The following is a 19548-nucleotide window of genomic DNA, read 5'->3' on the forward strand; positions in this document are numbered from 1 at the left end:
GAATTACTGATATGATAGCCCACCGTTGCCTGGAAGCCTTGCTGATAACATAGTCGATGAGCACGGTTTTTTGTATGTTATGTGTCCTGTATACTGACTGCATTCTTAAATAAAGAATAAGCTAAAGAAAATGCTATTAAAATCATCAGGAAAATACATTGGCAGTATCTATTGAAAAAAATTTGCGTATAAGTGGACCCGTGCAGTCTAATCCCGTGTCGTCCGAGGGTCAGACGTCGTCCTAACAGCTCACAGTGACACCCGGCAGAGCCCGTCACCCTGGTCTGCCACTTCCTAGGGGCACTTTGTTTCTTCTGTGACCTCCGTTTTTCTGAATAATGTGACTCTATTACTCCGTGACTTCTCACGTCTAGATGCTGTCTACTGACTTCCTTCTAAGAGAGAGAAGGATTTAGTCCAATAACCTTACTCTCCGCCCCTATCCGCTTCCCCTCTCTCTCAGTGTTATGCCGTGAGTTTTGACTACGTCGGGATCGTTCTGCGTGATCAAGACTAAAAATATTGTCCACGGCCGCGCCCTGTTTGTCCTATGATTACATTTCTCTTTTATACGTGACCCTTTCGCCCCTGGAGTTACTAAATCTCATGTGTTGCTGGCTTGATTTCCTATAGCTCTATCGTGTTCAGCCCCCGGCTCCGACAGAAGTACAGATTTCTTCAACACATTCACACGTCAGGTAATCTGTGATTTTGGTGTTTTTTTCTTGGAAAGCTCCCTCCAGAACCCTGCGTTCTCATGCCGCTCTCCAGACCCGTCACTCCATGGAGCACATCCTTCAGCAGGTTTCTGAGAAAGGAGTGTGTCGGAGGTAATTTTCCTGAGAATGTTACATATCTGAGCATGTTCCATTCTGCCTTCCCACTGGACCCGTAGTTGGACTGGGTATAAAAATCAAGGTTGGCTATCGTTCTAAGGAATTCGAAAGCATCGTTCACTGATCACCCTTGACAAGTCCAATGCCATTTTAATTATTGATCCTTTTTTTATTTCTAGGGGAAATTCTTCAACGTGAATTTTAAACTTTCTTTTGATTTTTTTCTGCTATCATATTAATAATTTTCAAAAATTCTTTCTTTTCCAGTTGCTCTAGTTTCTGGCGACCCGCTCTTGCTAGATGTGATGTTTTATTTTCACTGAGGAAATTATGGTGCTTTTGTTGTCGTTGGTCTATAAGTTCTTTTCTGTTCCATAAGAGGGACTGAAACTGGTGAAGATCTTTAAAAGGTCGACATCCTTTTCACCGAGGATAGCATAGTTATTGTTGTAGTTCTGCCGCCTGTTACCTTCTACCTGCTAGTCACTTTGGACCAGGTTGGTACCTTACCATTTTGGAGGCTTTTAGTGGCAAAGCACTAAAAAGCTGATGGGCAGCTGCAGTCACATGGGTAGGATGTGTCGAATGGTCGGTCTCTATGAAAGCTAACTGGGTTGAGACCTGGTAGACACCTCTGTGGGGATTTTCTAGCTGTCAGTATCTCTGATTCTGAATCGGTATGTCTGATTCAAACTGGGCTTGTTTCTCTGGCGAGCAGTCGTGGCCACCATCTCTCAAGGAGGAAGAGGCTGCTCAACCTCGCTGTTTAACGTGTAGAGGTTTATTTACCGCCCCTGCGTTTAGCGTGACACCTTGCCCTGGGCGGCCGCCAAGTCCAAAGATGCGCTGATTAAACTTCCGGTTTCTCACAGGGGTTTTGGGGCAGAGTGTGGGGGTGAAGCCCCTCTTGCAGGCTCTCAACTAGTTCTGTGTTCAGCACCGCTGCTCTCCCGCCTTTCGGGGGCTGGGGCCAGCAGTTCCTGTCTTCGGGGCACGCGTGCACTTGCTTCTGCTCGCTGCCTCTCGACTGGCCTTCTGCGATCTGCTGTCAATGATACGTGCCCATCAGCTCTCCAGAATTGTGCTGACATCTCTTGCTGGCTCCGTTCTCTTCCCCTTTTGTATTATCCATGCAATTTTGTGCCTTTTTAGTCGTCGCCCATGACTTATTGGGGCTTCAGAAAGAGGTAGAGGTCAAAATATGTGTTCCACCAGCCACTCCAGCCAGAAGTGTGGAAGTCTTCCTTCCGAGGCACCCAGTTCAATACCTGGCACACGCTGGGTGCTAAGAAACATACGTGGGTCTTAACCGACGTGGTTGATTTTAACAGAAGTAATGGCCACCTAAGTTTTTTGTTAATTCTTTTTCTCCGGAGGGATTAAAAAATACCATATGTAGGACTAAGATTTGTAGGTTTTTACTTAATGATCCCTAGGAAATAAATACATCACCGGGAAAAGATCCAATCTCACTGAGTGTCTTTGTTTAAAGTCATTCTTAGAATGCATTGATTCCTCTTGAACGCTTACCCATTCCAGGTGTGGGGGCTGGATGCTCCAGGAACCATTAGGTTTCAGCTCATTTTACTGGTGAGGAATCTGAAGCCCAGGGCTCCCCAGCTAAGGATAGAAAGTCTTAGGTGCCCGGATAAGACTGAAGGTCGCACAGCCTCCCTGAGCTCGTGGGTATGAGAAACCTGAGGAGGACTCTTCAGGGAACCTGTCTCAGGCCCCGTTTTCTCTTTCCTAGAGAGGGCCTACCTAGCAGGACACCGGTATCCTCAAGGTCACAGCTCTAGCTTCTGCTCTGTCTTATCTAAAAAAAAAAAAAAAAATAACATCAGAATTCTAAGCTGGTATTTAAAGGATGAGGCTGTCCTCCTGATGTTGAATTCAGCGCCTCCAACCAGGAATTGGCATTTCTTCATTTAACTCGCATTTATTGAGCTCCTACTGTGTGCCTTCCACGCAGTGGGGCGCAGCAGGGAACAAGACACGCACGGGCCAGCTGTCCAACTCCTATTCCTGAAGCAGAGAGGCCGACGAGAAATAAGGAAACAAACAGGGACTTTCAGGTACTGATAAATTCTGTGGTGAAAATCGAGGGGCACCGAGGTAGGAAGTGGGCGGGTGGGGATGGGGCGGGCAGAGCCTCCAGGTAGAGAGAGGGCTCCGCTAGTGCAGACCCCACCTGGCCGGGGAGGTGGGGGGGAAGGTGGAGGAGGAAAGGGGGCCGCAGAAGCTGAGACTTAGTTCTCCAGAATACTGGCAAGTAATTCACCCCCATCCTCACGGCCACCCAACGGGGGCTACGTGTGCGAGACGGGCCGGCTTTCAGTCACTGGAGGCCATCAAGAGCGGACTGGAGGTCCCTGGCTGCTGCCCAGGTTGCCCCTGGAAGGGGGCACGGTCCCTCCCCCCAGGGCTGCACCGAGGACCCTGGTTTGAGCCCTCCTCCTCCGTCCCGAGGGCTGCGGCCCCCTCCTTGCAGCCTCCCTCCCGCCTGAGTCACCGGGCCCAGGAGGCCAGGGGTCCTCAGGCCAGCAGTGCCACTGGGAGATTAAACACATTTGCTTAGAAAAAGCAGAGAAATAACTTCTTTTGATAACTAGCATCTGTTAGTTAATGGGCCTCTGAGAGCCATACACAATTCAAACTTTTTATTAAAAAAAAAAAGCTCATTTACTCTCCTGGGAGATTGCGCTGTGAAATTATAAACTGCAGGCTTTTTTCCCTTTTAAACGTGACTGAACATACAATGGAGAACATTAATTTTGTTGTGTTTTGTTTTGAACGAGAACCACGGGTTTTACTTTTCTCTCTCTTGATGAGGGAAGTCTCAGCTTCTATGTGGAGGGGCCAGACTAAGATAGGGCAGCAAAGAAGGGGCCGGAGGGCTGGCCCCAGGCCCCAGACCAACCCCCCAGTTCAGCTCAGAGTCTGGGAAGGGCCGGTTGTCCTTTCTCTGTTGGGATCGATTGCTCCTGAGCCCTGACACCCCGGAAGAGCGGGCGCCTCTGTCCAGAACCTTCTCTTTTCCTCAGCACGGCCTCCTGGGTAGAGGCAGCTCATGCCACAGGGCGGCCCTGAACTGTTTGTTCTCCAAACAGGCAAGGCGTCCCCACCCCTGCCAGGGGACCCGAGCCCCGGACAGCCACCCCAAGACAGGGCTCGGCTCTGAGGCCAGCTGCTGGTGACCTGGGGCGAGCCCCTTCTCTCTGAGCCTACGTGTGCTCATGTGCAGGCAGTCACACCCTCCCCCGCATTGTTCCCCCACCTTAGAGGGACGCTGTACCTGACATGGCAGTGACCTCCTCACGGGTTCTAGGGTGAGGATTAACTGGGTCACACAGCTGTATGTACTGAGGTTCCACCGAGTGCCAGGGAAAGCTCTGGCGAACTTGCTGGAAAAGACCTCAGTGGCCGACAGGCAGACAATAAATGTGAGTCAATCACTTCAGACGGTGATCAGCGAGCATTATAAAAATCATAGTGGAGACCGATGGATGGGTAGAAGGACAAGGGGGAAGGAGGCTGCTTTTTTGGGGTGCTGATGGTGGGTGTCGCCTGAGGGGGTGACATGTGGTCTGAGACTTGAATGTAAAGAAGGAGCCACGCCTCCGAGGCCCTGGGGGAAGAGACGTGGGGTGGCAGCAACGGCCTGTGCAAAGGGCCTGGGGCAGGAGATGGAAGCTGGCCCGTGCAGCCGGGGCGTGGGGAGGTGCGGCCAGGCCCTGCGGCCCTCCGTGAGCAAAGAGTTGGAAATTATTCCCAGTGCACGGGGGGCGCCTGGAGAGTTGTGTGCAGGGCAGGGCCGTAGCGGGACTGCGAGAGCGTGGCAGGCGGGGCTGGCGCTTCCCGCCACTGGTTCACCCTCTTGTGCACGTTCCCTGGAAGACATGGCGTTCCTTTCTTTAGAACCACAATCCCCTTGGTTGACTTTAATAACCGGCAAGAATATTTTCTAGGCTGTTTAATTTTATTAAAAGATTCCAACGTGATGATGAATGGTGGCGCACCTACCTCAAGCCTCAGCTACAAGACTTGCTCAGCCACGGGCACGCTGTCATCACCCGCCAGGTCCTCTCCCGAGGTGCGCCAGGAGAGCTGCCGGTCAGGGGCGTGAGGTACTTCTTGTACGTTCGTCGATGGGCCAGGAACACTCGTAGCTGAGACCTACAGATGGTATTAACTCGGTGGGTCGATTTTTAGGAAGAATGGGTAGGTAAGTTGAGCGATTTCAGCGGGCTGATTGATGCCACACAGTCTGATGTGGGACAGGGGCTCCTTCTGGAAGCATCGTGAGCCTAACAGGCAGTTGTTCAAGATCTGTGACGAGGAGCCAGAAACGGCAGCGGGCGGAGGAAGGAGTGTGCGCTCCTTGGGCTCCGAGGCCCGGAAACCCTCTCGCCCACCAGGATGCCCGTTAATTCCCCAGTGTAGGATGAGGCCCTGGGAACACAGGCAGGGACCCTGGGGGGGGGGTGCATCCTGTCCCCACCTTGGTGACAGCCTCCTCTGAGCAGAGGAGGACATCAGCCAGTTAGCATCGAGGAGAGGAGGCGGCCTCCTCCTCCAGTTGTCACCAGCAGCCTGGTGACCCCGACCTCTCCTTAGGGCGGTCCCAGACACGGTTTCGGAGGTTTCTGTCCCTCCTCGTCAGGAATCTTGCAAACAGATCGCCCGTGGAGGGCCGATTACGGGGCACGGCGGAGTTACCACTGTCATTAGTATTAATTACTTTCCAAAGGCTGGAAACACCACTTTTCTCCCAAGTCCTGTCCCCAGCCGCCAGCCCAGGGCGTGCGTGCGGGGGGCGCTTGGCGGGGGCGAGGGGACCGGGCTCAGACAGAGCCTCCCGCGTTCGCGTGCTGGCAGGAGAGCTGGGCTTGTCCGCGGTGTGGACAGCTCGAGGCCTCACGGGCAGCACAGTGGGCCCCGCGCAGCCGCCAGCAGTCAGAGCCCAGCCCTGTGCCACGGCCGAGGGGACCCGAAAGCCCCGAGCAGCATCTGTCGTTCCCGGCTCCGCTCGGAGCCTGGATTGCTAAATTCGAATTAATGACGTTTAAACAGCAACGCGCAGCGGCCGCGTCCGCACGCGGAGCCCCGCGGGTGCGAGGGGGGCGGGGCGCGGTGGGGGGCGCCCTGGGGTGCCCCGCGGCCCAGTGCCGGTCTTCGAACCGTCCACGAACGCTGGGAGCGGGCGCCGGGAACGCAAAGCGACAGAGGCAGCACGGGCTGGACGGCAGGGGACGAGCCACCAGGGCGCGGGCTGAGCTGACAGTGGGGGGGCCGCCGCCCGCCACGGAGACGGGGACGGGCCGGCCTCGGACACGCAGCGGGGCGTCTGCGCCGCGACGGCGCCCCCGGAGCTGTCTGTGGGAGGCCGATGTCACAGCCGCTAGAGGAGGGCCCGCCGGAGGACTAGGAGCAGGAGGGACAGACGGGCCACCTGGGGACACGGCCCCCCGCCACGGAGCGGCTTCTGCAGCAGCGGCCGGAGCTGCGCGGGCCCGGAGAAGTCCTGGGCCGCCCCGTCGCAGAGCACCAGGGGCGCCTGGTAGGACGTGGGGCGCTTCTCGGGGGTGTCGGGGCTCGACCCATCGGTGGGCCTCTGTCCGATGAAGAGCAGGCTCCGCCCGAGGGCGTCCCGCTCCATCTTGAACAGCTCGTACTCCACGTGCGGGAGCCGGATGCCCAGCGGCAGGCACCCGTTGGTGGCCGTGACGTCCCGCTCCGTCCCCAGGGACCAGACCCCCGGGCCCCCGCAGCTGCCCGGCTGGGAGAAGTTGAGCATGGCTGTGGTGTCCGGGTCCATGGGGGTCACGCGGGCCCTCGTGACGCGGAACACCAGCTCGGTGGCGCCCAGCACCTTGGCGGACGGCGTGCCCCTGCTGTAGCGGCCGGCCGCGTAGACGGCGAAGGTGGGCTGCCGGCAGGCGGGGTCGGAGAAGTGGCGGTAGTAGCCCTCCCAGGAGCGGCTGGGCCCGTGGAAGGCGAAGAGCCGGGTGAGGAAGAGCACGGCGGGCCGCACCTCGCACCCGGGGCTGACCCAGCGGCCGTCCAGGCGCAGGGCCGCGGCCGCCGGGGCGGGCAGCACGGGCGGGTGGTGCTCGTCCGAGCGGGCGATGAGGCCGCAGGCCGGGCAGGGCAGGGCGTGGTGCTGGCAAAAGACGAACAGGAGAGCTGTCATTGTCCCAGGAGAAATCGGGGTGCAGCCTGGAATAGGGTGCCGTGGCCCCGCCCCACCCCGGTCGTGGGTCTGGCCCTTCGCTGCCTGCCTCCCGCCCCGATGGCTGCTTTGGACCTCTGTAAGAGCCTCCCGCCTCTGGCCTTCACGCGTACCTGTCCCTTCTGGCTGGGACGTCCCCAAACCCACCTGGTTGTCTCCGTGTCCTCTAGGACTCAGCTCAAGGAGCGGCCTGAGGGGCCCTTCCCGACCGCCCCTATGCAGTAGTCCTGCGCCCTTTCTCGTGCTCAGAGACCCCTCATCCCCTTTCCCCACTCCTTCCCACCCTCCCTGTCATTGGATCACCCGCTCCAGAAAGCCGGGACTGTTCCTCTGTGGCTACTCTATCCCCAGGGCCTGGCTCAGTGCCTGGTTCACCACAGGAACCACTTTGCTGAATGGTGAAGGAAGGAAAGGATGAATGAACGAATGAGAAATGAATGGAGGTGCTTCCTGTCCACGGATCTGAATGGAGTCGTCCTCGCCCACACCTTGCCTGCTGGTCCTGAAACCCGGCCATTAGAATTCATTATCTTTTTCTTGCTCGCTGTTAGTTCCTCCCCGGCTCCCCACTTTTCTAGGTGCTTCCTGAGGGCCAGGAACTGTGCTAAGCACTTCTCCTATAACTGTTACATGTCAGACTTGAAGAAGCAGAAACTCGGGGGCCCAGGCGGCCTGAGGTGGCAGAGAGGAGCCGGACCCGCCTGCCTGACCCCCTCCCCGCTTCCGTGCAGGAAGCCTCGCTCCACTCACAGCAGTCGGCAGTCTCCCCTACGGGCAGGAGAGGCTTTTAATCTTCAGAAACTTCCCCTTGCAAAGTGAGCATCATTCCTTTGACTCCCTTAAAAGGTGAGGGTGGCGACAAGGATGAAGAGCCATGGAAATACTCACACCCTTGGGACCCTGTTTCTTAGAGTCTGTGCTAAGGGGATGGCCGAGATGTTGCACAGAGATACAGCACAAAGATGTCCATTCCGGTGTTAGGTGTTATTTACATACAATAGGGAGGACCGGCCATCGGGTTCTCGAGTTCTCGGGTGCGGCCGTAGCCCTCGTTGGCCCAAGCTGTGAGGTTGTTCCTGTCTCTTTGGCCTTATTTACAGTCGTCTCTGTCTTACCAAGTCTCACGAGCTGGGTTTACAGTAAAACACGTCAACAGGAAACAGATGCTAAACCAAATGGTGTGGGGGTCGTCAGCCTGCACTTTGGAGTGAGAAAGCCCAGGAGAGGCCAAAAAGGAACTAGATACAGACATCTTCTTGGCATTATTTTCCCTCCCAAGGGAGCTGCTGCCCAGAATTTAGTCCAGAGCATCATTCTGAAAGGTGAATGTCCTTGAAATAGCTACTCGTCAGAGCAAGGCTGATGGGACTAGCAAACATCCTCTGTGTTTGTCATTCCAGAAGGAAGCTTGGGACCCGGCACACGCAGGACGGGCTTGGGAAAGGGGCATCTCGGGGACCCAGCTGGGAAATCAGCTTTTTTTTTCCCCCCCTTGCAAAAAGCATGCCAAAAAGTGACATTTGGGAGTTCCGCCTTAGACAGAAAATATTGGATGACTGAGAAAATTTTTTTTTTCTCTTTTGGATTGCCACATTTATAAGCACTTATTATTTAGTTCTCTGACGAACCTAAATTTGCCTTGATTTCCACAATACAGAAAAGTCTATTATTTTAGTGTTAGGAGATTTTGACCCGCATGACTCGAAGCCACTTTGAAATACTAGCAAATGGTGGCAGAATGTTTGTGATGCGAAGCTGCGAGCCTGCAGGGTAGCTAGCTGGAGTGCCCACAATTGGAATTCTGGCTGATAACTTAGGCATTTTAACCTGCATTCCGACTGTTACACTAATGTGTATTGACAGGACATAATGCATTACATCAAAATAATCCCAGGGCTGCCCTCACCTCTAAAACGAGAGATACTTTTCAGAGACAGGACATTGGGGACGCTAGTTGGTAATTTGGGCCAAGTGGTTTTCTGCCTAGCAGAAACACAGTGAGAACGAGCAAGCTTTTCAGGTGACAAAAGAGAGGAGGAAGGCGTTTCCTTCTCTGATGCTTTTGAAGGGAATGAAAGAAGGGACCCGTCTCCATCAAAATTTTCCAGGCGTCAGTTATTCTGCAGAGGTCCAGACTTGCATGTGTTATAAACAAGGCCTCCGGCCAGCAGAATTCATGCTTGTGCAGGAGCCAAACTCTTAACTGGTTTAAGCCTGTTACATAAAGTTATTTCTCAAACAACACATAACAGTTTCTGATTAACCCCCAGAGGTGACACCAGGCGTAGATGATTTTGGTCGAGTGCTGGCTGATTGATTAGGATTCTATATCCAGGCAATGAATTTGGGGGATCAAACTGGTTTGAAATTAACTTTTTAAAATGTTCATGTTTACCATGTGGTTTGGGTCGTGGGCAAGGCTTGGGCCCCGGAGAGCGTAAGGAATGGCTAATTTGTTACTTGGGGGATTATCTGCAGCGTTTCCTTCTTCGAGGTCATCTTCTTCCCTGCCCGGGGAGGGGACTTTAATTTGACATCTGGCACTGCTCGTCTGTGCATACTCTCCTGTGTGTTCTGCTTCTCAGTCACCTTGCAGGTGGTATGGCCCCACTGGCCGGCAGGGCAGTTTGCGGCCCAGAGCCTGGGGAGACGAGACATCCTCTGTGCTGGGGGGTCCGTCCTCTCTGCATTCAGAGTAGCTTTCCCTCCGAAGAGGGTGGTAGCTCTGGCGATCCCCCGCCCCACCCCCACCCCCCGCTGCCAGCACTTTCTCATCCCTAAGCAGGAGCATCAGACAGCGTAGAACATTGGCTGCTAAAAAGGGAATACTTTCCAGGTCACAAAAAGAATGCGGGCTGATTTTGTGATTGTGAGAACTTGTGCTTCTTCTCTGCTCCCCAGCTCCTGCGTTGGGAGGGGTGGGAGGGCTCATCCCCTGTCCCCTGCCTCAGAGGGCTTTGACAAGAGGCTGCTCCTAAGGGTGAAAGGTTGCCCCTTCTGGTTCAGTTCCTTGAGTGTCTAGTACACAGTAGGTGCTCAATACATGCTGAATGATGTGACAGTCGCCTGAGGGCTCAAAGAGCACTTGATAGGGACGCCTGAACTCATCCCTCCCTCCGCCCCCTCCATCAATTCATTTTCCTCTCAAACAGTCTTCCTTTGGTGCCAAGTTCAGACATTCTTAACCTAGAGTCCTAATCTTGACTTCCTTTTACTAATCTCTAACTAATAAAAGTTAACAGTTTCTTCTCATTGTGAATGCAGACAATAAGCCCCTGTGTTGCCCGTCTCACGTTAACAGTGTTGCAGAAGCAGGAAACTTTGTTTACATTCGTTGCTATTTTGAAATTAAGGGTGGACAAAGAATTCACATGCATAGTGTTCCTGTTACAAATTCGTGCTTTAAGACGTGGGTAACTATTTTAATAGCATTGTTTAAATTGTTTAAATCCGGTGTATTTTATTTGACACTTTTATCAGCATTTTTCTAAGGGGGGTGGGTCCCGAGCCTTTACCAGCTGCACAGGAGAGGTCACGAGGCCCTGCCCCATGCTGGCCAGGTTGTGCACTCATCCGGCAAGGAGAGGCTACTGGATTTACCTCAAATCGGGACGGAAAGCTTGTGATGGTTTCATTTAAAATTAAGTGAGATTCACTTTGACATCCAGGGAGTGCATCTCAAAGAGAGGACAGCAGTCTTTTGCCTGCAGCCTCCTGCCCAGAGGGTGGTCCAAGGACCACCTGGGATCCCGTCAGAAATGCAGAACCCCAGGCCCCACCACAGACCCACGAAACCTGACTCTGCATTCTAACAAGATGCCAGGTGATGGCATCTTGAGAACAGTCAGCATCTGAGCAGCCCTGCTCTGCCCGCAGGTCCACATGCCCAGCAGGGAGGCTGCCAGGGACCTTGAGGGGCCCACGGGGAAGATGTCAGGGGGGTCAGACCTGAAGCCAGCCCTGTAAAGACCCAGGAAAAGATGGCTCAAGCAGAGGGCAGCGTGCGCAAATGTCCTGCGGCCAGCAGATCACATAGGTCCTGCCCTGCGGGGACTCAGCTCGCCCTCCTGGGGCCCCGTACTCACCAGGGCACTCTGCAGTGGGCGCTGGTAGCCAGTGGGCCGGTAGTGCGGCCTCTCTGCCTGCTCCGTGTGGATGTCCCCCAGGTACAGCTCCTTCACCAGCCGGGCGCCGGCGGGCGGCTGCGGCTGCAGGTGGCGCTGCACACGGACCAGGCTGAGCTCGTGCATGGTGAAGCCCAGGGCGGCCGTGCAGTCCCACTGGGCCCGCGCGCTCAGCAGCTCATACAGCGCCCCGGGCAGCCAGGCCCGGGTGGGGGGCAGTCGCTGGGCGCAGTCCTGGCCGGCCCGGGTCCGGTTGAGGCGTCCGGCGACATCGAGCAGGGCGCGGCGGCTGTGGAAGACGACGCCCACCTTGTGCAGGTGGTAGTCGGCCTCGGTGGCGCCTCGGGTGACCCAGGAGGCCCTGCGCAGGCGCACCTTGCCCTTGATGAGCAGGGAGTGGGCCGGCTCGCGGCACAGGGCGTCTCTGTAGTAGAACTGGTAGGCTCGGAAGAGGCGGTTGGGGAAGAAGGTATAGGAGCGGGTGAGGAACTCGGGCCCCGGGCGCACCTCGCAGCTGTGGGGGCGGAGAGACGAGTGGGCGGAGCCGTGGCAGCGGGCACGAGTCCCTCTCCCTTCGGGCTGGGCCCCTGCGGCCTCAGTTTCCCTGACTGATCTCAGCCCCTCTTTGGGGGTTGGGGGTCTTCCACCCAGTGCCTTGCGGCCCCAGCAAAAGCCTTCTAGTTCCCCTTCCATTCAATCCTAGCTGCCTCCTTCCCGCCAACACCGGTCCCCCCCGCCCCGCCCCGTGGCCCTTGGGGGCCCCTGTGTGTCCCACGGAAATGCGCAGGCTCTGCAGCCGGAGCGCCTGGCGTCATTCCCACTCTGCCCCTCGCCAGAAACAAGAGCCTGGATTAATTGCCCAGCTCCTTCCTCTGTGACCCGGAGGGATCCGACCCATAGTGAGGGTCTCCAGGATGTGTCCAGCACAGGGTCAGCTGGCGCCTGGGAGGTGCTTATGAAACGGGATCCCTTGCACGATTCAGGGAACCCCTCCCCTGGGAGCTCCAGATGCAGGGTCCTGCCCATTCTCTCCCTGGGGGATTTTTGGCACGTGGCCCAGAGCCCAGAATACTGGACCCTCCCTGGGCGCTGGCTGAGCGAACCGTGGATCACCACGGATGATGGACACTCACATTCTGTGTCCCTTTACAAGGCTGACTTCCCCGACGGGGTTCACCTGCATCTGTGATGGGCTCGTAGATCTAAAGCAGCGGTCAGCACGCTTTGGGAAGGGTCGGATCATAAATATTTTCGCTTTTGTGGACGAGGTGGATGGTGTCAGCTGCAACTATTCTAGGCAAAGGGCATACGCCAGTGATGGGAGGGGGCGCGCGCCAGTGACACTTAGTTAGAAAATCAGGCGCGCGCCGGCCCCCGGGCCCTATTTCGCTGGTGATGAAAAATGAGCACAGGGCGGGCTGGGGCGCTGGGAGAAGCTAAATGACTCCTGACGCCACTGTCCCACCCGGGCTGGCACAGGGGAGCCTCCGGGGCTCTCCCACACGGGGCGCCTGGTGGATGAATTCTGGGGGACAAGACCGTGCAGGCGCCCCCTTCGCAATGTTCTCTGACTGGTCGGCTGCCCCCTGCGCTGTTGTTTGCTCCGCGTCTTTCATGCCCGGGCTGCCGGGGTAGAGGGAACCGGCTCTCGCTTTCGGTCGTTCTGACTGCGTTAAGGAGAAAGGCCCCCGCTCCAGCTCCTGTGTCTTTAATGCCAGCCTCTTCCTTTCTTTATCCAGAGAGAACAGACTCGGAGCCTTAGGCAGGCAACGAATCTAGTGAGAATTTAATTATGTTGTTTTGTTTCCATTGACTTTCTCTTTACGGTTACCTCCCGTTTATGGTGAGTGGCTCTGTTAAGCGTATCCAGAGAGAGATTACGCTTCCTTTAAAAATAATTATAGTACACCGTCAATGTGTGTGGTTTACTGTATACCAATTATACCTCAATAAAGCCGTAAGAATAAATGAGCACATTTCAAGTAAACAAAAGCAAGTTGGTGTAAAGAAACATTGTAAATAACACCAGCACAGAGAGTGGTTGAAAGCGGGGAGGGGCGGCGGACACCCCAAGCTTGGCCACAGCCCGTGTCTCTGACAAGGCCAGGGAGGGCGAGCTGTGCCTGAGGGGGCCGCTGCAGGTCACACTGGACACTCCTAGACTCTGGATCCTTCTCTGCATTACTCCCGGGAAGCAGAAAAGCCTGTCTGGAAAGCACGAAGGAGAACTTTCTAGGAAGAAGGATGTGGAAGTTTCTAGAAGCAGTGTTCCAGAATGCTGTTGTTCTCAGGGCGGGAGCAGCCTGCGGCCGGTCTCCACCCTTCCCGAGCCCCAGTTCTGTCTCAGAGTGACCCTGGCCAGTGGCGCCTGGATCCCCCTCCTGGACTGTGGGTTCGGGTGGGAGGAGAGCCTGGGAACTCATCCAGGGGGCTTTGCAGAGCTGCGGCCCCCTCCTTCCACCCAGAGCGCTAGCAGATGTTTGGCGTCTGCTTTCTCCCTGACCTCAGAGGGTGCCTGGAGGACACTAGAGAGTCCGTCCAGTCCCTGACCCCAGAATGGGACTGGCCCGAAGAGGCTGGCAGGGGAGGAAGAGGCCACTTCCCCCCACCCCGTCCACCCCCGCCTGGGAGGGGGGACTCAGCTGCCTGCTGTAGAGTTTGTACCCCACGGATGAGGGCAGAGCACAAAGCCCATGGCCCAGAGCAGCCGTGCGAGGCGGGCCTGTGAGGTTAGAAAGAGAATTAGACAGGTGAGCAGGACACCTGGGCCTTCTCTGACCCGCTACTTCCTGCCTCAGGACCTTTGCCCCACCTGCCGCTTCTGCCTGACCCTTCCCCTGGCTCTCCAGGTGGCCGATTCCTCTTCTCTTAGCTCTCAACTGAATGTCACCACCTCCGAGAAGCCTTCCCTGACCAATCTCAGAAAACCATCCTGGGTCACTTGCTGTCACATCCCCAGCCTCGTTTCCTTCCTTGCCCGGCTCAGCATCATCTCAGGTTTGTTAGTTACCTCTGTGTTCAGGTGTTTGGCGCTTGGCCCCACGGCGGCATTCTGTACTAGTTTGTTATAGGTGCTCGGTGTTTGTGTAGTGGGTGGTCAGTGTGGCTGGGGCGCGGTGCCCACGCAGTGCCTTCCACCCAGGCTGGCTCTGTGGTGGGGGGTGCGGGGCAGCAAGCAAAGCCACGTGCTTGGCAGGTGGGAGGCCTTTTAGACAATTGGATGAATTGTGCCCATTTCATGGATGTGGACACTGAGGCTCAGAGAGGGTGAAGTCCCCCGGCCCAGGGCCTGAGGTCAAGGTCTTACCCAGTGGAGATCCAGGGCCCGTCAAGGCGTGGGGGCAGCAGCGTGGAGACGGGCCCTCCACTGGGCAGGGGCTGCTGGCAGCGAGGCTCCCAGCGCAGGCGGCCGCCCCCAGCCGTCTCAGCCGTCTCTGCGGTGCGGGCTGCAAGGCAGACAGACCCGTGAGCACTCCCAGCACACCCCGGTGCTCCACCTGCCGGCCCTCCCAGCCCGACCTCCACCTCGGCCCCGCTCCAGCTCCCCCTCAGGCCGTCCCTGGTCCCCGAGACAGTAACGGGATGCCAAACTGGGGTGCCTAGCATCAGCCTCCGAGCCAACTCCTGGATTTCCCAATGTGACCATCATGGTGTCTGAGCCTCCCGTAGGGAGCCATCCCAGGTCCCAAAGGCCACCCCGCCGAGCCGGACCCCGGCAGCCAGACCCTCCTCAGAGCTGCCGGCTGTGCCTGAGCGCCACCATGGTTGACCGAGGGGCCTGCACTGTGGACGCAGCATGAGGAGCCACGGGCAGTGGGGCGGCCAGCCCCCTCCACCGGGGAGCCCAGGTTCCCCTCGACTCTGCCACATGGAGCAGACCTGCGCCTGCCCCTCGAGGCCACTCGGTGCCAGGCCCATGTCTTGTCCATCGCTACCTCCATGGGACCCAGGCCAGCGCCTGGTGCACAGTGGGTGCTCAGCAAGTATGTGGTGGGCGCTGGGGCTGATGCACAAGGCCCACAGTGGGGCGGGGGTCCACGGCCTCAGGGGGACAGCCATGAGCAGCAGGAGTGGGCCCAGGGCCAGGTCCTCCCAAGTGACCCCCCAGATGTGTTCATCTCGTGGAGACCATCCTGGCCTGGCCGTGGGACTGCTCGCCATCTCTCTGGGGTCTGGGGGCTGCTCAGAGGACAGAGCACCAGACCTTCAGCTGCTGAGGAGCCACGAATCCACCAGAACCTTCCTCTCCACCCGGGGGTCCGGGCCGACGCAGCCCAGACGGCCGGCCTCGACCGCTGGCCCGGCTCCTGCAACAGGGCTTTCCAATGGTGCTTTGTCCCACAGGCCGAAGTGGGCCGGGCCACCGGGCCTGGCGGAGGTGTCAGCCAACCAGGGGAGCAGGCCCTGGGGTCCGGGAGGCCCCAGGAAGGAGAAGCGAACGGTGACACATCCGCCCCCTTCCGCATCACCCATCTGCACTGCCCCATCGCGTTTGGGAAAGGCAGCTGGCCAGGGGAGGCCCGCGGGGCCTGGGGGCCCAGGAGGGTCGGAGGAGGCCTGCGGGGCCCGGGGCCCCACACTGCCCTTCCACAGGGCACATGGCCCTGGTGGCCTCTCAGGAGTGGATTCCTCATGTCCCTGGAGGTCAGGTGTCTCATCTGGAGATGGTCAGGGTCCCCGGTGACCAGTGTAGACTCTATACCTTTCACATGTTCGTTATCTGACCCTTTGCCTAAATGTGACCAAGCCACGGTGTGAGCCCCGGTCATCAGACGCCGGCCTGAGTCTTAACCATTGGTCGTCTCGCGTTGTGGGCAAGGGGAAGGGGCTGTTTTCAAGACTGGGTGGGATGCAGGACACTCAGCAAACAGCTGCTGGATGAATGAATGAATGAATGAATGAATGCTGGCGCAGCCCTGGGTGCCCGCTCTATTCCCGGTTTATCCTACGACTGATCTATGGGTTTCAATCAGCCAAATAGAAATGAAAACGAGCCGCCAACGACCAGGGCTCTGGTGTCCCCACATGGACACGCGGGCACTTGGGCCACCCGGCAGAGGACAGATGTACCGAGGGGGCCTTGGAGGAGAGGAGCCTGTGGAGGTTCTGCACTGACTTGGGCACGTCGGGTTTTGTGGGGCCGGAGCCAGGACGCCGTGGTGGGCGGGTGGGCCGCACTCCCGGCGTCACCCTGCTGGGTGTCCTGAGCCGGACCGACACACGCACGTCAGCGTCAACACCTCACACCTCCTGTGCCCCTGCGACCAACGCCATCTGGAGCATTGGGGCCCCTGGATTCTACTCTGTGGGTGAATGTGACGGCGCCGGTGTCCGTGAAGCCCGTCCGAGAGTCTCGGCCGGGGGGATGATGGGGGCGCAGGGAGAGAAGGACCCCGAGGTCCGGCACTGGCCGGGAGGCGAAGCTCGCAGAGCAGAGCACACGGGCGAACGGGCCCTGAGCATTTCGTTGGCGTTGTTTCCACAAAGCTCGGTTTCTCGAGGAAATGTTTTCTGTTCAAAAAAAGCAGAAGCCCCCAGCCCCCGGCCCCCGGCCCCCGCGCCCCGCCACTCCCGTAATCTCTAAAGGCACCAGGAAGAGCTGGCTCGCGACGTTGGCGTTTGTCACGAAACCTCAGATAGTACGTTTCCGCTAAGTGTGTTTTAGTTTGTCTTGTTTTTCCATGAGAAATTAGGACTTAATTAAGTCAGGAGACAATGAGATCATGGCGAAATCCCACCGTATTCAGAACATGCACATGCGAAACAAAACGCGGGACCGGAGAGCGACGTGGGACCACAGAGCTGGCCGCACCCTCGGGCGCTGCTGCGCGTCAGCCTCAAGGTTGCAGACGTTCAACCAACCGGCCATAAATGCCGACGTGAAATTTGCTCGGCGGCAGCTTTTGAGGGGCCCTTGGATTTTCTTGTCTTCTCTGTCTCTCTCTCTCTCTGCCCCCTTCTCCTAGAAAAGTCTTCACTAAAGACGCAGCTGCTGAAAGCAGGTGGTGCTGGGGGCTGCGGCACACGGCTTTTCACAAGGACCTGATAGTCTGAGTTAAATGCATGGGCCCAATTGATTTTTATCAACCGCGGATTTTTAATTAACAGTGCTGTCCACTTACCGCCATCCATTATTTACTGTTTACCCACTAATTAAAAATTATGCTGCTTTTGCACTCAGAAGAGCAGGGACCTTTGAAATTAGATAGCGTCGTTCAAATTACCTGCAGAATTAAATCCAGAGTGCCCGATCGCTCAGACCAGGCCACTGGGACATAAAATATGATTTGCTCCAGGCTGGGGTGTTATCGGCAGTCAGGGTGCCTGCTACACGGCATGGAACCGGCCTTGGCCCTGACGGGGCCGGGACACTGGCTAAGCCTCTGGCGTGAAGGCGCCTGGTTCAGCCACCCAGGGAGGCCGCCTCTCGGCACGGTGGTGGTGTGCCTGCCCGTGCCTGCCATTCCCAGGGACCAATAGGTGTGATCCGCACAACCCCCGTGACGGGTTCCGTCGGTGCCCCTGTTTTGCAGATGAGGAAACTGAGGTTCAGAGGAGTGGAGGGCCTTAATTGGAAAAGATGTTGCTTGTCCAATTAAAAAATAAATTTTGGTAAAATACTCCTAACCTAAAATTCACCCTCGAACCATTTTTAACTGCGCAAGTAAACCTCGGTGGCGTTCATTGGCCAGGCCGTGCGACTGCAAAGTGGGGTGTGTGTGCAGAGAAGGCAGGGGGTTCAGGTCCAGAGAAGACAGAGAAATGGCAGGTCTTCAGATACCTTTCTTTTGGGGGCCAAAAAGCAAAAGAAAAGCACTTTTTTACTCCCACCTAACTGGCTTGCTCCAAAGTTCCAGGCGGTGTGCCAGGCGGTGTGCCAGGCGATTTCGGGTGCAGGGGAGAGCGTTTCTTATTCCAACGGTGATGCTTTGATTTCAGAGGGTGTTTAAAAGCAGCCACACGGTCACCGTAGCCAACTTGTGCTTTCATGGTCCGTTTGCCGAGGACAAGACTGAGTTTTCAAAGGGAGTTGGTCAGAACTTGATTTTGAAATATTCAGTGACATTTGAATAGTATTTTGTAAATAAATGTGTGAGTGACTCGGTAGTAGACGGCCTGAGCTGGATGGAGCTCGGGGCAGGCGGGGGGAGGGGCCGGAGGTTAACTCCCAGCTTCACTTCAAGACTACAGTCCTGGGCCGTGACAAAGCACCTCAAACTGGGTGCCGTAAAACAAAGGAAGTTTATTTTCTCACAGTCTGGAGGCCACAAGTCGGAAACCGAGGTGTGGGCCGGTCACGCTCTCTCCAGAGGCTCCAGGGCAGGGTCCTTCCTGCCTCTTTCAGCTTCTCGTGGCCTAGGCTTGTGGCTGCATCACCCCAATCTCTGCCTGTGTCTTCACATGGCTGTCTTTCCTCTTCGTGTTTCCACGTCTCTGTGTCCAAACCTCCTTCTGCTTTTATAAAGACACCAGTCGCTTGAATTCAGTATGACCTCATCTTCGCTTGATGACATGTGCAAAGACCCTATTTGCAAACAAGGTTGCATTCACAGGTACCAGGGGTTAGGGTCTGAATGTATCTTTTTGGGGACAGAGTTCAACCTCTGTTAGAGACTAAGGGCCATCCAAAGCCTAGGCACCCCCAGCGACATTGATTCATTCATTCCTTCCCCCACATGCAAACACCAAAGGGCCGTCAGACGCCCTGGAAGGCCGCACGTGATGGCCGGAGCTCCTGCTCTCTCGGGGAGGCTGGCATTAATCAGACAGGCGCTCTGCGGATTGCGATGCAAGCCTCATGAGTGTCTCAGAGGAAACGGACACGGTGGCCAGAAACGTCTGCGGTCCCCCAGGCACGTGGAGAAATGCCCGTGCTTTTCCTCAGGATCCGTGAGGCCCCTCCAAAGCGGCTGTCTCATCTCGGCGGCATCCCTCAGCTCCCGCCCTGCTTCTCCACGTGCGTCCCAGGGAAGAGCCGGCACGCGGTCCCTGCCTCGGGCCGGGGCCCCTCCGCTCTGCCCCGCGCTGGGCCGGGCCCCTCGCCCGGCTCCCCGCTCACAGTATGTCCTGGCCGCTGCTGCCGGCCACGGCCCTTCCCCTCGTCCCCGTTCCGTCCCTCCTTGCAGCCTTTATTGTGCCCGGCGGTTATTCACCTGCTTTCTGTTTTTTATTCACTCCCATTTTTTGGCTTCTCCTTTGGAAATGCTTTCAGAGTCACACGAATGTCGCAGACGCAGTTGAAAACATTCTCCTATGCCCTTCCGAAGGTCAGCGTCTCGCACGGACATAGCACAGCGATCAAGAGACGATGTCCTTAACCGATCGAGAGGCTCGTCACGAGCTTCGCCGAATGTCC

General features: G+C 56.8%; 1 protein-coding gene across 1 annotated transcript in view; it reads right to left on the reverse strand.

Moving 5' to 3' along the window:
* Positions 1 to 6195: 6195 nt before the first annotated feature.
* The window catches only part of APCDD1L (APC down-regulated 1 like), a 41203-nt gene continuing 27850 nt past the window's right edge, over positions 6196 to 19548 (reverse strand). The window contains exons 2-4 of the mRNA XM_039864700.1: positions 14500 to 14638; positions 11154 to 11706; positions 6196 to 6999 (exon numbers count right to left, since the gene is read on the reverse strand). Coding sequence (XP_039720634.1) covers positions 6238 to 6999; positions 11154 to 11706; positions 14500 to 14638 — 1454 coding nt within the window. The 3' untranslated portion in view covers positions 6196 to 6237. The remainder of the gene's footprint in view (positions 7000 to 11153; positions 11707 to 14499; positions 14639 to 19548) is intronic.

The sequence above is a fragment of the Pteropus medius genome, unplaced genomic scaffold, assembly GCF_902729225.1.
Source record: "Pteropus medius unplaced genomic scaffold, Ma_sr-lr_union100, whole genome shotgun sequence".
NCBI lineage: Eukaryota > Metazoa > Chordata > Mammalia > Chiroptera > Pteropodidae > Pteropus > Pteropus medius.